This window comes from Malaclemys terrapin, chromosome 16 (assembly GCF_027887155.1).
Source record: "Malaclemys terrapin pileata isolate rMalTer1 chromosome 16, rMalTer1.hap1, whole genome shotgun sequence".
NCBI classification, from domain to species: Eukaryota; Metazoa; Chordata; order Testudines; family Emydidae; genus Malaclemys; species Malaclemys terrapin.
The window spans coordinates 24853794-24870123 of record NC_071520.1 but is presented as its reverse complement, the minus strand read 5'-3'; the positions used below and the strand labels follow the sequence as shown (position 1 = coordinate 24870123).

The window sequence follows — 16330 nt, the reverse complement described above, 5'->3', positions numbered from 1 at the left end:
CTCTACCCAGTTGTCACCATCGTGTGCACCTCCTGGAGGTTAGTGCTCTCTGGAAAGGTCAGTTGACCATCTTGCTGTCACCTGGGTTAAGTACACAAGAACCAGAGGAGAGCTCTGCTTTGTGGGCAATAAGCTTTTTTTTCCTCCTCCTTTTTTTATTTAAAACAGTAAGACAGTGTTCAGACCCTGCTACCCACAATGCCAGTGGGCATGTTGAGCAAAATGACAGTGAACAAAAACTTCACCTTGAGTAGAAGAAAACCAACCCTTTATAGCAAGCTGCATAAATATTTACAACTCATCAGTTCTATATACAGTTCGTTCTATCATACAACTCGCTTCAAAACAGCTATGCACAATTTGGTTGTACAAAAGATAGATTTTTTTCCCCCTTGTACAGTTCAAACAATAAATTGTCCTTTTATCTTTTTGTTTGTTTGTACAAATTAGAAAGTTGGTTACACTAACTTCAACCCTTTTTCTTTAAATAGTTTAATATAACCTCCATTTTTGATTGCACGATCAATAAAAATCATAGCAGGTAGCACAAAGACATAGGTCACCAAAATCTGACAGAGATTATGCGGACAGTTTCATATGAAAAATGTCTTTCCTTTCAGCTAACACAGACAGTGCTCACCTTATATGGGAGTTGCAGTCAATGGAGTCTGAATTTGGCTGAATTGTGGTGAACCTGATTTACCAAAATCCAGCTTGTATGTTTAGTACATCCATGGATATATGCCAATACATCGATTCAGGCACATGTAAAAGCACGTGTGTGCGCACACCTACACACACATGCATATGGAGATCTATGTATATACACACACACACAGTCTAGGAGTGTACACACACACACAGAATTTACAGTATCTGGGCACAAGTACCTGGTTTTGAAGGGACAGCCATTCCCAAATCCCTGTGTGGAATGTACACGTGGCTGTAGTCACAAACACTGGAGAAGACGCCAGTCCCTTGTATTCAAAGACACCCGGGCAGGTGAGCAAGAACATGTTAGATAAACATCAGAAGTGACCAGCGTATTTACAACATGTCTCCTTAGCACTGGATCCCGGAAACCTAAAGCAACAGGCTCCTGGCCACACACCTCAGCATACTACTAGTGAGTAAAAACAACCTCCCGTCAGACTAATACCATCGCCGCTCTGGGGAGAGCCAATGACATTGGGGAAAGTCTCTTAAAAGGGTCAGTCCCTTGAAAACCCAAAACCGAGCGGAGGCCTGAGGTGGGGTTACAGTTTTGAAATCTTAGTGTCTCTAAGTGCAATAGTTGCTTGTTCCAGCAGCTTTGTGCAAAAGACTGGCTCATACTCAGCCCTGTAACACTGAAATACCAAGTACTGTAACTATAAGAAAAACACCAGTCCTCAGTGACACAGAATACACACTCTCAACATCCTGGGTCACCTATTTCTATTCCGCATCGCTGAGCGAGACAGGCTACCCTCCATTCTTTCCTGACAAAGTAGACAACATTGATGTAAGCGTCACTGATTGGACCTGAATAAATTTACACCGGGAGAAGAGTTTGCCTAAGATAAGCACAACAATCAAATGCATTTCGCACTCCATGGTGGCAGCTCTATTCCAGTCACTGATATCAACGGATAAAGAAAAACAGCCCAAGTTGGATAAATCTTAGTTCAGGTCTAACCCTACTCACTGTGTTTCTTTGGTCCCACATAGGCCAAATACCCATGCGTATGGTACAGGATGTGATCCTGCCCCTGGGGAAGTCTGTGGAAGTTTTGCCACTAATTTCAATAGGAATATGATTTCTCACTTACTAAAAGAAAACATCCCTTTAAAGTACAGCTAAGCCCTATGACCCAGATCTTCAAAAGTATAGAGGCACCTAACTTCCATTGACACCAGTGGCTAAATACCTGTGAGGATCTTGGCCTAGGATACCATGTACTGTGACTACTCCAAGCTTGTGTATGTTTCCCACCCCACCCCATTTTCAGCTTGGTTTGGGGCTATCTTTAGACTCAGTGATGCTGGATCTGTCACATCAAGGGCGCCCAGAGAAGTTCTAGGCACATGTGGCTATTGGAGGTTTGTTATTTCTGGCAACGCTACATGCTTTTGGGTTTGCCCTGGGTGTCTTCCAGCGGCACACGCTAGGGATATCTGCACAGGTTGGGCGGCGATGACAGATGGTGTGTGATTTTGGGGGGACATTTTTTTCCAATGAAAATCATTCAACACCTACCATGAAGGTGTCTAGACAAACAAGGAGCCAGAACAATTCAGCCAGACTCTAGCCCAATCGGAAAGCTGCAAATCTGAGGTCGGGAGCTTTTAAAGATCCTTCTGCCTTCTCCCAGTAACAATCCTAGCAAAGGCCATCAGTGAGTTCTGGGCACTGCCTGTCTGCATTCAGAAGCAGGGTGGGGATCCATGGATGCACTGAGGTGGTTTGATTTTTCCTGGTACTGTACACAGAGGAGTGGAATGGTATCTTACTAACAAGGTTTTCTTTGAGCATTTGACGCTGTGAAGAGGAGCCTGGGCTAGTTCCCAGCTCGGTCGTTTGTCATTGTTGAAAAAAAGAGCTGTCCAACTGCTCCATGTGGCAAAGCAGCAACGCCTGACAGCTTACTGCTTGAGAGTCCTGATTTCAACTGCCTGCGTGGAACTAGTCGGTGGATCTCTGTCCTCACCCCAGACCGCAGGAACCACGCCCTACCTGACAGCTGTGGGCAGACTCACAACCAAATGGGCCATCCTCACTCCCTAGAGCCGGTCCCTGCAGGCCAGGCCTGGGGGCCCCCTTGCAGAGCAGAGCGGGGAACGGGCACTGGGCTGTTCCTGTTCTGCAGCTAGGGGATTTCATGCTCCAGAGCACCTCTCCCCAGAGCTACTCGCAGAAGGAAATACTTTTAGCCTGAAGAGGACTACAGAGGCTTGAACCTCTTGGCTGCTACAGACCCACCCACCATTCCTGGGTAGCTCACCTTGGGCCTCTGGCTGTCACTCCTTCCAGTGAGTGCATGTGCCTAAAGCCCAGGTGACCACTTCCACGCCCCCTTAGCAAAGGCAAGGCACCACAGAAGCCACAGGATGACGTCCATCCAGCCATATAAGATGAGCACTGCTGCACAGAACCCAAACGGACGAAGAGTCTCAGCAATATCTAAAGAGGTTTGGATTTAACCGATGACCTTTGCCGAGTGGTTTTGGAGGTTCTCTCTTTTTCAGTAATCCCAGGCCTGTCCTCGTTAAACGCAGCGAGCTCCCCACTTCGACAGGGATGACCAGGTGGTTCCACTCTTCACTTGGGACGCAGTAAGTGCCGGGAAGAAGAGAGACCAATCGTTCAAGACTTACCAGTCAATTAAGGCTTTGAAAGACTCACTCTGTTCCCAAGGTATTCGACTTCTGGGGCTAAAACCCTCTACGCTGCAAACGTCCGGAAGGAAACAGTGGCCAGCACTGAACAAGGAGACCCTCCCCCCTGCTCCTCTGCCCGAAACCCTCCCTTGGGTATAAAATAAGCAATGGGGCAGCTGAGGGGCTGCAGAGACAAACAGCTGCGGCTGCCCTGGACATCAAAAGGATTTCCAAGGCTCCTCCCTCCCCGTTAGATGTTCCCCCCTCTGACGTAACAGGACTTTCTACATCACAGTGACGTTCACCCAGCCCGGGTTGCCAAGTATAACGGGCGTCATCAGACAGCAACGCATGCTTGTATGGCTCTTTGCCAAGTTATATTTTAACCCTGCACTTTGCAGGTGTTTCCTTTTCTTCCTGTTGGTGGGGGATGCCCAAGGGTCTAACCCCAAACCGTCCATGCTGATGTCCAAGGGTTTTCACTTTGACTAGGAGAGTCTAGGGCGAGGCCTTGCTGAGCATGAATGGGGCGGGGGGATGGGAAGGAGGGAAGTGGAATGGCTCCAGACAGGTGTTTGTTATCATTTGTGCTACATCAGCACATCTGGCATGGGGGGTGGGGAGGCTACGTCAGTAAACCCAAGCTAGTTGAGCCGGGAATTTCAAAGGAGCTTAAAGGGGTTAAGGTTCCCAAGCTTCCCCTGAAGGTCAATGACAGGTGCCTAACTCCCTTCGGCCCCCTGTGAAACTTCCAGCCTAAATTCTTAAACGTCTCACTTATCCGACACGTTCTGATGGCCACCTTCAGGGACCAGCCCATTCCGGACGAGAATCCCAGCCCCTCCTCCCAGCTCAGCTCTAGTTTTCATGCAGAATGCCACTCCCTCTGCACCACCCAGCCAGATTCCCCACGAGGCGCGGGAAATGCACACACATCCAGCTCGCACTGCCGGGATCTAGGCACCTATCCTGCTAAGCAATGACCGGATGACAACCCCTCCGACGTCTGAGACCAGCTTTCTCTGTCCATTAGCACAGGCTACTCGGGTTTATTTCCTCTTGCTGTCACCTACTGCAGGTACAGCTGAGGTCTAGTCTAAGGGTGGCTGACAAAGCTTGGATCCCTCATGCAAACAGAAAAAAGCTACATTGAAAGGTCTGTCTCTAGAGCTGGCTGAAAACTGGCATAGTTTTTTGTAACAAATCACATTTTTTTCTCTTCCAGCACCAGTCAAAAACGGGAGGGATTTCCGGCAAACATTTCGGTGAAAAGCGCGGCCATGTCTCATTAAAAAATTGCCAACGTTTTTGGCAAGACACTGCAGCTGACCTCACTATTACTACAGCGCTAGGCTGTTCTGACAGTGTAATTGTTTTTTAAAAGGGCTATCAGGGGAAAGATGGGGTGAATTTGAACTTCACCCAGCAGAACCCACGACTTGTTTGTAAAATATTATACCCAAAACGTCAGCTGTCAACTTTTTGCTTCTGAGCTATGCCACACCAGCGGCTACACCTGGGGAACATAAACACTTCCAAATATTTTGCGCGTTTAAAAAACAAACAAAAAAACGCAACAGAAAAGACTCAAACGTCTGCGAATGTTAAAAACCTGCACATTGTAAAAACACCCCAACCAACCACCACATACAATCTTTCTGTTGCTTTGAAATTAGAATCACCCTTGGGACAGTGTCGGGAAAAAACCCCATTGATAGTGTGACAATGTGAACCTTTTTCTTCAATATACTCCTAGCAGATCAGAGATATTCTGTAACACAGCAGTTGTCTGTTCCAACAGGCAATGGGAGAGGCAGAAAGTCTATGTCCTGGTCTTCTTTCCTCTAGCGTGCAGAATGCAAAGCATTTAATACATCATCTTTCCCCCCCCCAAATCCCCAGAGTGAGAAAGCAGAAGTGAAGGAAAAACAAAAGTCTAATATTTTGTTCTTGAACCGTGTAACTGCAAAGATGATCCAACATCATGGAATGAAAAATAATATAAAGCAGAGCGTCCATGTGCATCAGAAAAATACAATACAAACGTTTTAAGTTTCTCACGAATCCCCTCCCACTGCAAACAAAAACATTGACAAGGTCTTCGGAAAGGCTCCCTTGAGATCTCCGTGCCAGAGAGAAAAGCTCTGTAAGGAGAAGAAAATTCCTCTTGGCTTAAGAGCAGTATATGTAATAATGAGGAGGCCCTGCAGTTGTGGCAACATTTTTTTTTTTTTAAACTAAGTTAATACATTCTACTGACGTACAGACAACTGTGATGGATCAACGAGACCTTTTTTACATTTCCATACAATGGACAAACTTGTCAAATCTTGCACGCAATAACAGAACCTCTTTTCCAGGAGCCGAGACTGAAAGCAGCACGTAACACTGTTTTAAGTCCTTCCTCACGTCAAACATCTTGACATAATTCACTGAAGGTATCAAAAATATACCCTGTAGACCAATACATCATTTACAATTGCTTTTTCTCACCATTCAGGAAACAATGCACTTCGAGCAATGGAGTCCCTTCAGCTGCAGATTAATGCACCACAATATGGGGAACTTCTTTTGATTACAAGATAAACCAAGGATTTCTCACTCAGAAGGACTTTTTTGTTGTTGTTAAATGGATCCTTAGTCGTCCCCCCCCGTAATTTTTATTTGTTTAAGCTTTTCCGGGGCCTGCTGGGGAAGTTAATCCCATGCAGGGGATGCCTGTAAAAGGAACATCCCAAGCAGCCCAAGAGGAACAAAATGGGGCCCTTTTGATTTTATAATTCAGTGGCGCAGCCTGTGGGCTGATAAATGCATGGAACAACCTGGAGGCTGGGGGAGGGCAGTCTAATCCTATTTCAAGTACTCGATAGCAGGCAACGCGGGTGTGCAGGCAGAGAATACACGCTATATGTGTGCCTAGGCGCACACACATAGTATATGCACCCAAGCACGCTCGCTCTCCTCCCAACATGGGTTTCCTCGTTCTCACCGAATCTAAGGAGTAGAACTGGAGCACCAGCTGGTCTCCCCTGAGTAAACAACTGGGATTCAGTGAGCGATTGCATCCTTTGGCGCTTCCTCCCCCCTCCCATCAGCTGTTCACAGACTGTATCTCAAGCTCTCAGCTGCTGCGTGAGGACACCAGTGCTGGAAAGAGAACTAGGCTGGGTTCCAGCTGGCTGTCTTAAGGCTTTAGACTGAAGAGGATTCAGAAATTTCCTGATGTGAGAAATCGACCGATTGGAAAAGCGCTGCTCCGGCATCTTTGCTGACAGCGCCATGGACTGATATGGTCGGAGTTCACCTTGGCCAGCTCGTTACCCACGCGTGTCCACTCTTCTCCTCCCTCTCTTTCGTTCATTCACTGTCTGAGAGCGTTTCGTACTGGGAGCAGAGCAGGGGCTTGGGCTCCTCCTCCCAGGCGTGGTGCTGGCCGATGGAGTTCCCTTGTGGAATGGACGCTGGCGGCGGGGCTGTCACCACGCCGGTTGGAAGCCTCATTGTCAGTGGATTGTATGGAAATGGCGTGGAACCTGAACAGGGGCAGAAGGGAAGGAGAAACTCAGCATGGTGCAAAAGGCGGCCCTGGGTGGGGAATTCACTCACCAGCCCCCTAGTCAGTGTCAGAGAGGCCTCTTGCAATTCAGCACAACTGGCAGGGAAGGGAGGCCCAGGGATGGAAGAGCAGAAGGGCCTGTGGGGTCAAGAGTGAGATGGGGGTCTCCCCAGGTATAATAAGCAGTAACTTCCCTAAGGGGACGACTCAGCTGACACTGACCCGGGTGTCTGTCTGGGGAGGCAATCTCACCCTCCCACCCCTGGCAGAGGGCAGAGCCAAAGCCCCCAGGGGGCAGCGCTGCGCTACCTGCAGACGAAGGCCTGTCCTCCCAGACTCGACTGGTTAGCGGTGTCCTCCTGTTACAGTCCCCCTCCGAATGAACGGAAGAAACAGACGGTGGTCTCTCTCCGGAGGACAGGCCCGGTGCTGGAGACTTGGCCTTGCGGCTGTTGGGTCTAGCAGCAATCTTTGGCTTCCCTCCTCCTCCTCCTGCAGAGAAAAGCACCCTGCTTTTCAAACTGATCGCTGGAGACACACGCCACACGGCCACAGCCACAAAAGCCACTCGTGATTTTGGGTGCCTGACTGGAGACACCTTAATGGAGCCTGATTTTCAAAGGGGGGGTGCTCAGCACCTCCTCAAGGTCTGGCCCCTTTAAGGTGTCTCTGGATAAGTCCCCATTATCACTAGGAGCTTGATCTATGTCTCTTGCACGTTCAGAACGACAGGTGCTGCCTTCAGGTACCACTAGAGGTACAGGAAGTTTAGCATCCGCTAACCTTCACAGCAGATGTCTCAGCGGGGAATGGTACAGAACAGCCTTCTTGGCATTTCCCAGACAGAAACGGGCAGGTTTTCCCATGCTACAAGAGTGCACCGGTATTCAGGGCGTTCTACCAGCAAACTCCTATTGACCCTTCCCTAAAAGGCCCAAGGACTTCAAGGCCCTCTGCTGGAACAAAGAAGCTACTGCAGCTGCAACGGACAGGCTCAACGGGCCAAATACTTCCCCGATTTACACCCCAGCCCCAGGGCCTTGTCAGCTCCTTGTTGGACTCACCTACTACCATGAAGCAAGCTGCAGCAGCTTGTGTCCGGCCTGGGGGCTGCGCACGTGGATGCACTGAAGGGTCTGGCCCAAGGAGAGGGTTGGCTGATGAAGAGTGTCTGCCTGCTGGCCTGGCCGCTTTTCTGTAAGGGACTGGGGAGCGCCTCATTGAACATCTAAAACCCAGTGCCAGGGGCCTTGAGTGACTCAGTAGGACAGGGACTGCGTGTGAGAAGGAACAGGCACCCACATGCTCCTCTTCCCTCTCTACAGACAACCTGGATGCAGGGCTGTCTGGGAGCACAAAGGGGGAAGTTTGCTCTGCCCCCCACGCCCATGGAATTTGAGTAGCACTACGACCTGGGGCCCAGGGTTACACCATCACTCACTCAACCCTCACCTGACCGCCCCTGTCCTGATAGAGGGACAGTTAGGCCAAACCTGAGTGGTGCTGTGACCTCATGCACCAGGCCGCAACGCCCGGAGCTGGGCCCAGCCCTGCAGCATGGGAGTCGCAGCTGTGGGATGAGTGTGGGGTTGGCTCGCTCTCCAACCCTCCCCCCCCCCCCGAATTCCCTTTTACTCCATAGTAATGGCTTTTGGAAGGATAGGGGCCTCACTTTCAGATTTTGTCCCAGGCTCTCAAAACCTCTGCATGGCCCTGCCTGAAGGGCTCTGTTCTGGTGAATTCCCAGTGGGGACAATGCCAGTGAAGGATAAACAGCACAGCTCCCTGTTCTCCATCCCCGCCTAGCCAGGGACGAGGTGTAACTCAATGCTTCTGGAACTAGAGCATCATGTTAACCCATGTGGATGGCAAATCAATTGGTATTTGGGGAATGACGGACTCCCCACCCCCTGCCCACATTTCTGATTCTACCCTCCTCCGTGTGTCCTAGTGGCATGGGGAGATTCATGGGAATGGCCGTCGCCAGAGCTGTACAATGGCCCAACCCTGAAGCCAGGGGCAATTCCTTACATTTCACCTGCTGCACAGGCTTGCAAGCCATGTTCTCACATCCTGGGATGCCCCATTCGTGGCATGGGGCGGGAGGAGCAGTGGGTCTATGTCTTCTGGCCTCAGCAGGGATGCTCCCTACTCCGGGTTTCCGAGGGTTCTGCCTTATCCCACCATTCTCAGCTGCCTTGAGGCTTCCCTCCCATTCCAAATGCCTCCCTCTATTATCCCCTGACACGGCATCTCTCCCCAGCCATGGCTGTTTTGGGGGCTGCCTTTCGCACCGCTCCACCAGCGAGCCAGGCTGTCTTCCAGAGCAGAGCGACAGAGCCAGCGCCAGGCCTTCGCAGCGGCTGAACGGTGGGCAGGCAACACTGACAGCTAAAGAAATGCCTGGAGCCGATCTACAACCATGGTTAACCATCAACCCAGCCGAGGGCGGGTGAAGACTCCCCCTGGCAGGTACGTGGGAGTTAACCACGAGCCCTCTGCCATCCAAATGAGGTCATTTCCCCTGGCACTGTGGGGATCACACAGCCCTGCCCCTGGAGCTAGGGACACCTGGGCTGGAGGGGAATGGAAAACTTTGTGGTTCTCTACCTCCAGTGCCATAAACGTCCCTTCCCTGATTCCCGCACTGGGGTGTGTGTGTGTTTTAAAGGACTATTTTTATTCAGGGGGCACATATCTACCGAGAGGAGCATGGATTTCTCACTGGGTGAATATCTCTTTTGGGGCCATACAATCTCAGGCCCTGATTCAGCAAAGCACTAAAGGACTTGATTTCAATCAAGTGCTTTAACTGAAGCAGAGGACGCCTTAAGCAAATTTAAATGCTTTGCTCAGCAGGGAGGCTTAAAGGCCTTGCTGAATCAGGATCCTCGCTGGGGCTTGGGATTTGTTTGAAATGCACATTTCTCTGCAGTGTCTTTCCATTTAGGGTTTTTTTTTTTTTTTAAATAAACCTTGACATCATAAGAAGAAAAGGAGATTAAACAAGGAAAAGAGCCCGGTCAGTGTTTTAGAGAAAAAGCAACAGCCCCTTTCAGGCTACGACATGAACGTAAAAGATTCCAGGATTAATCAGCAAATTCACAAAGCTCGAAGGGAAAACACAAAACAAAGAGGATAAAAAAAAAAAAGAATGAACAACACTGAGAAACGGCGAAGGTGGAAAGGGCTGCAGACCTGGCAAGGAGCGCATGTCGTCATTCCGTCCGTCAGCAGCGGTTATGGGCATAGCAGCGGGCACGCTTGCACTGGCATTCAGAGAGTTAAAAGCATTGGCATTGGCACTGAGAGGCGAGCGCTCTTCCCACTGCTCGTCATATTTACCCATTAGGGCCTTCCTAATTATTGCCTCCAACCCCATGTTGGTACTGGAATTTTCTTGAACCGACTGGCTTCTACAACTGATTAGCCCTGGGAGATACGGAAAGGGGAAGGAGAGGTGAGGGGTGGGAGATGGGTTGGGGGGGAACCAAATAAGAAGAAAGATGGGGTGGGGGAGAAAGGAGACAAGGGAGAAGGGAAGAAACAAACAGTCAGCACATTCTTGCAAAGCAACAAAATTTGTCATATTGTTTTTAAGCTCTGCAGTGCACTCCGTCCCCCCGCCCCGCCCCAGGGCTTGGCAGGAGCTGGGGGGGTGGGGAGTTAGAAAACTACTTGCTGAGTGAGGAAGAATCTGGGGGTGGGAGTGATTTAAAAAAAATGTAAATGGAGACCCCAATGCCTCAATAGCGGAGGAGTGACAGGCTGCAGGGCATGTATCCTGAGCCTGGCAGTGCCTCGTGGGCACACAGCCCAGCAACGACTGCTGGGGAATTGTCCTAGCTCTCCTGTGGAGTTGTTCTCTACTGGGTCTGGTGGGGGGGAGGGGAGGCCAAGAGGAGAGAATCCTTCCCCGTGCTGATTAATTCCTTCCCAGCTCCCTGCACCATCTGTAGTCCGGACTCCACCGCCCACGGGTCCCAGACCCCCACATCTACAGGTCAAATGTCATTAGGAAACAGGATGCAGAAAACGCAGGGATGTGTCTGAGTGCTTGTGAGTCATCAGAAGCCATGCAGTTATGGTGCAGCGCCGCACAGGGACCGTAGGGCACTCGCTCAGCCATGGGACCATCATTCCCAATGCGTCGGTTACAGGAAACGAGCAAGGGCAAAACTTACAGAGTCAAAATACAGGCAAGAAAATAAACTGCCATGTTTCCTTAATCCTCACTTTGGTGCCTGCAGTCCCCTCTCCTGCCCGCACAGCAATTCTCCTTTCTCAATAGGAATGCTGCAGCCATGGTGCCCCCTCCTTGTATCTTATGCAGGGGGGCGTGCACTCCCCCTGCGAACGGGCAGCATCCCCGCCTAGCTCCCAGCACACACGCTCTGGGCTAGTGTCCCAAACACTCCCAAGGGTTTGCCCTTTTCCTTCGCTCAGCCCCGGAGAACAACCCTTAACCACAGACTTTTCCCTGCAACACTTCCCAGCTCATACCCGAGCTCCCGCTGACACAGACAAGGACACGCAACCCCCCCACCCCCAATGCTCTAGCTCACAGCTAAAGGGATCCACCTGGTTCAGCTGCCGGCGTGAGTCAGCTTAACCACTGTGCAGGGTCAAAAACTGGCTCTTTGGTCACCGCCTCCCTTCCCCAATACTAACTCTTACTGGGAAGCTTTTCTAAGGCAGATAACACCATTGCCAGCAGCCTCTGCCATGCAGATACCACAGAAACTTGGGGCTTACGGAGCTCTTGGATCAAACAAAAAAAGGTGGGAATGCCTAGTGGGCATGGGCCTAGCTCCCAGCATAGAGCGGGGTGGGGGGAGAACCCATGGCAGATGCTGGCCTTTCGACCGAACGGTGGGGTCTGGGGACAGTGCAGGTCCCTGGGAAGTTTAACCATTTCTGGGCATTCTGCAAAAAGCCCAGTCCCGGCGTAAAGCCACTGAAGTTCATGTTCTTAGAGAGGGGACTCCGCTAGGAGGGCTGTAGGTTTTGGTTTGATACAGAAAGCAAACGAACAGGATACGCTAGCTCGGTCTGTCTGACTCCTGAAGCGTGCTACATAGTGCCGCATGTGTATACAGCGCACTTCAGCTGAGGGGCGCAGAGTGCACTCCAGCTAAGAAGGAAGCCCCCCCAACTCCCTTGGGAAGCAGGCCCTGCTGTACCCATTGCCTCTGGAGATGAAGGGCAGAGAGCAGCCCTGCTCCAGCAGCCTCTGACATCTGAAAAGACACACATCTGAGCTGGGAAGGGCAAGCCTGTTACAGAAGCAGCTCAGGGGCTGCAAAGGAAACCGGAGCCCGCGCCCCCAGGGGCGGCCTGAGGAAAGACAGGCCATCATTTGAGAAGCGGATTCCCCTCAGCTGCAGGGGGAGGATTCTGGGAACCCCCTGGAGCTGGTTTTTCTCTCAGTGGGGAGGGAAGAGGCCTCACTGTCCAGGGCTGCTGGGCTCCCCTGTTGCTATGCAGCGTAACAGGGACACTGGCACCGGCCTTGACTCCTCGTGCGGTGCTGGAGTGGGGAGGAGCAGCAGCTCCTGGCAGCTTGAATGTCTCCTTTAATGCTGAAGAGCTTGGAGACACAGAGAGAGAGAGAGAGACACACACGCAGAGCTAGGAGTCATGGACTCGGCTCTTTGGAGCCCTGCAGTGCACTCCCGTATGGAAGTACGGTCCCTCCACTTCCAGAACCACTGTCCTGCAGGAAGGGAGCAAAGGTCTTTTTCACACAGGAGCTCATTGTCACTCAACGGCAAACGCCTGTGGGGCAGGTAAAACTTTAGGGCTCTGGGCCTGCGGCGATTCCTACGCTCTTCTTTCCCAAATAGAGCTCCTGGAGGTCAAAGGTGACTACTGCCTCTAAAAAGCCAAGGCTGTCCCCTCTCAGTAACAAGGTGGGACCTCTGTTCCCATGACAGCATCCCACAGGAAAATTTCTGCTGGCCCACCTGAGTGGATGCACTGTTGTCCTTCTCTGAACCTGGCCAGCCCCACTCACTCCTCATCCCCCGGGCAGGCTCGGCTCTCAACGGCAGAACTGTGTGCCATGCTCTGCAGAACCACAATGCCCCCGCAGCGTGTGGCGTGACCTTCTGGTCCTGCTCTGCTGAGTTGCCATCCTCCCTTCATTTAAGACTATCCGCAGCCATTCCCCATCAGGTCTCAGTCCTGGAGTTCTTGGGGCACTGCACTGTCCCTGTGCCTGTCATTTAGACAGGAAGCTCTTCAGGACACGGACGGTCTTTACTTTTGTGGAGCGTACAGCGCCTTGCACAATGCCAGGCCTAACCAAGTATTAACTTGGCACAGCATATGCAGCTGATATTGTTACTGATCTAGGCTTTAAGCCTGAAGGCCCCTTAGTTTCAGAGTAATGTTTTTTTGTACATATAGGAACCAACATCTGAGCCTGTCTTCTCTCTCTCCCCCACCCTCTGGGCTCAGATGGTCATTGCTTTGTCCGGCATGTGTCCCTTCAGCAAGTATTAACAAATCAGCGTGCCTGATGTAGTGTCCCCTGGATAAAACGTGGGACATCACCCTGCCCAACCAGCCACTCAATGGGTTAGACATGTGGGGACTTTCTGCTTTCAGCAAGACACACATCTGGGAAAATCAAACAAGAAGTCTGCTGGGAACGGTGGGCAGCCTCTCCCGAGTTTTGGGCTGGGATTGTAGTGCCTGAATTCAGTTCAAGGACCTGAATTCTGCTGCCAACACCAGATGGGACCAGCATGATCATCTAGTCTGACCTCCCGCCTAGCACATGCCAGAGAATCTCACCCACTAATCCCTGCATCCAGCCCATCACGTGTGGTTGAGCTAAAGCATACTGTTCCCTCTCCCTCTGATTCTAGCTCTAGTCTTCCCATTTGCCAGCTCACGCTCCTACATGAACACTGGCTCTGTCACCTCACACCTCTTCACGGCGGCAGAGTCTGTCCCTTATGCTGCCGGCCCTCTGCCAGTAAGAGTCCTTTTAAAGATACTGCTTCCCTACAGCGTCCTCCCTGCTGGCGTCACATGGTTTCTTCCCAATCCAACAGATCCCAGGCCAAAGCCCTGCCGGATCTAAGTTTGTATGTCTCCTCAAATTCTGACAACCTGGAGGCTTTAGAAGGACTAGGCCTTTGTAGCCTGCAGCCCAACAGAGCAGCTTCCAAAGCAGGGAAGGGCCGTAGGCACATATTCTCCCGCCTCCAATCTTTCCCACCAGGAATATACTGTATCTTATTTCAATAAACGACACCGGAACCCGCTGAACCTCCTCTTCTCAGGCTGTGAATTCTGTGTGGCGTGTGGCAGAGTATGACATACGATAAAGATCTATCGGGACTGTTACCTGCTCCAGTAATTGCTGGCATGTTGAAAATCTCTGTCCCAGGCTGTCCAACATCTGGAGGAAGACAAAGAAGTCCCTCAGTATGAACTGCAGTGCACAACGGTTAACTCCTAGGGGATCTTTTCCTTCCTAACACTTCCTCAATCCCAGAGGATCATGGGACATGCAGTTTGAGTCCTGGCACCTACATTATGTTACCCACACTGACAAAATCCCAGGCCAAGTTCAAGTTGTGGGTGGGTGGGGCGAGGAATGATGGTTTGGGACTAGGAAGTATTATCTCGGTTTTTAAAGCAATGCTACCTCCAGACACACAACTCCAAGATAATGAGCAAGCCCTGGCCATGCCAATCAACATCAGAGGTTCTCCAAGTATGGCCCATGGATCATCAGTGGCTTGTAAAGCCCTTCCAGGTGGCCTGACAGGCAAGGAGTGGCGGTTTGGGAAGTTGGATGCATGGGAGAATGCTGCTCTCACCAAGTGGACCAGAGATTGCAACAGAGAACCATGGGTACAGGTCTAAACCTACTGGCATTAATGCAGCACAGCTCCAGAGAGTTATGTTGATGTCCACAAGTGCACTCCTGTCTCCCTCCACCCCGAGATCCTGCCCTCTGGGAGGTTAAGCTGGGGTACAAAACCCAGAGCTTTCTCGAGGCGTTTCCAAAGGCTCAATCCCCTATTCCCAAAGAAGAGTTTTTGTTCATGCATTCAGCGAGGGGGAAATACTAAGTCAATATTTTCTCTCTTAGCTGAGCTATTTGACTTGAGTGTCGCTTTCCTTAGAATAACAGCACTTCTCATCAAACACAAGGCGTTTCCTATTTCTGTATATTTCCCCCCGATAAGGAAACGAGTGGGAGGTCAACCATGCATCCCCCAAGGAACCTAACAACGTGGTTGGATTATGGTAACAACATACACAGGACGAGACAGCTCGGTCCTTCTTATCCAATGCAGCTGTTACAAGACGGATTCAAATTGAATTAGTATTGACTGTAGAATGCCAAGCTAAATTAAATTATGATCCTATCTACTCTATTAGCGGCTAATGAAGGAATGGGATGAATTTCGACTACAAGTCAGGCTGGGTGTTTTTTCAGAGCTGTACCAATATTGATGTCGGGTCTGACAGATACATCTTCAGGAGGCAGAATTCAGGCTGGCTGGACAGTCATTAAAAACGTCAATAGCTCTTAAGACTCCTCTATTCTTCACTTGTTAGTTAGTTCCTATTGAGGTCGTTCAGTGCCGGTGAGTGGTGCTGGACCGACAGCCCCAGAGAAAGGACAGGCTTCTGAGAGGCACCTCATAGAGCCCGGCTAGCTGCCGGCACTACCAATGCGGCTTGCAGTGGCAGAGGGGTATATTTGACCTAAATGGCCATCACAATACAGGGCCATGAACCATCCTTAAGGCCCCCAAGTCACCTGCCTTTCTATCTCTTTTCCCCATCAGCAGATCTCCCCGCCCCATTCCTCTCTCTGACAGATCTGTGCAGTGGAAAGACACTGAACTAAGACGGTTCCCAACACGCCCGGCCGCACACAGGCACGGTACTTGTATGCAGGAGAGGCACAAGACGTGCTTACGCACCTGTATTTAACAATACGCCACTGCATGGATGGGATAAGAGCATGGGGCAGCAAATTCTCATCCCCAGACAAAACTGGCTTCAGACTGCTCAAGTCTGGGAGGTGGGCTCCCGTCCCTTTAAATCATGTCAGAAAGAAGGCTACTTTGGAATTCCCTCTCCCTTCTTTGGTTTTGCAAGGTGCCTTCATCCCACCCCGCTCCCTCCGGTGGCTGCTGCATGAAAGCCCCAGCCTGGAAGCCTTACTGTACTCCGTTTCGCTCCTGTTGGTCGTGCCGAGCTTTTTGATGATCTCCTGCTTCTTGGATTTCACCATGGCGGAGTTGCTCTCGGTCAGTTTGCTGAAGAAGGCTGGGGGCTGGGTGTTGTTTCCTGGGGATTTGGAACCCATTCTGTGAAGCAAAAGGCGATCAGCAATGGCTGCAGAGGGCCCACGCTACGCCCTTCTGTCTATAGATC

General features: G+C 50.8%; 1 protein-coding gene across 11 annotated transcripts in view; it reads right to left on the bottom strand.

Moving 5' to 3' along the window:
• Positions 1-251: 251 nt before the first annotated feature.
• Positions 252-16330, bottom strand: part of NCOR2 (nuclear receptor corepressor 2) — a 395163-nt gene continuing 379084 nt past the window's right edge. For 9 of the 11 annotated variants that reach the window (XM_054006074.1, XM_054006081.1, XM_054006076.1 and 6 more), the window contains 5 exons: positions 16118-16263; positions 14277-14330; positions 10115-10348; positions 7226-7408; positions 252-6893 (listed from right to left, as the gene is read on the bottom strand). In XM_054006074.1, coding sequence (XP_053862049.1) covers positions 6718-6893; positions 7226-7408; positions 10115-10348; positions 14277-14330; positions 16118-16263 — 793 coding nt within the window. In that variant the 3' untranslated portion in view covers positions 252-6717. The remainder of the gene's footprint in view (positions 6894-7225; positions 7409-10114; positions 10349-14276; positions 14331-16117; positions 16264-16330) is intronic. The other 2 variants (XM_054006082.1, XM_054006083.1) reach the window with 2 other exon arrangements.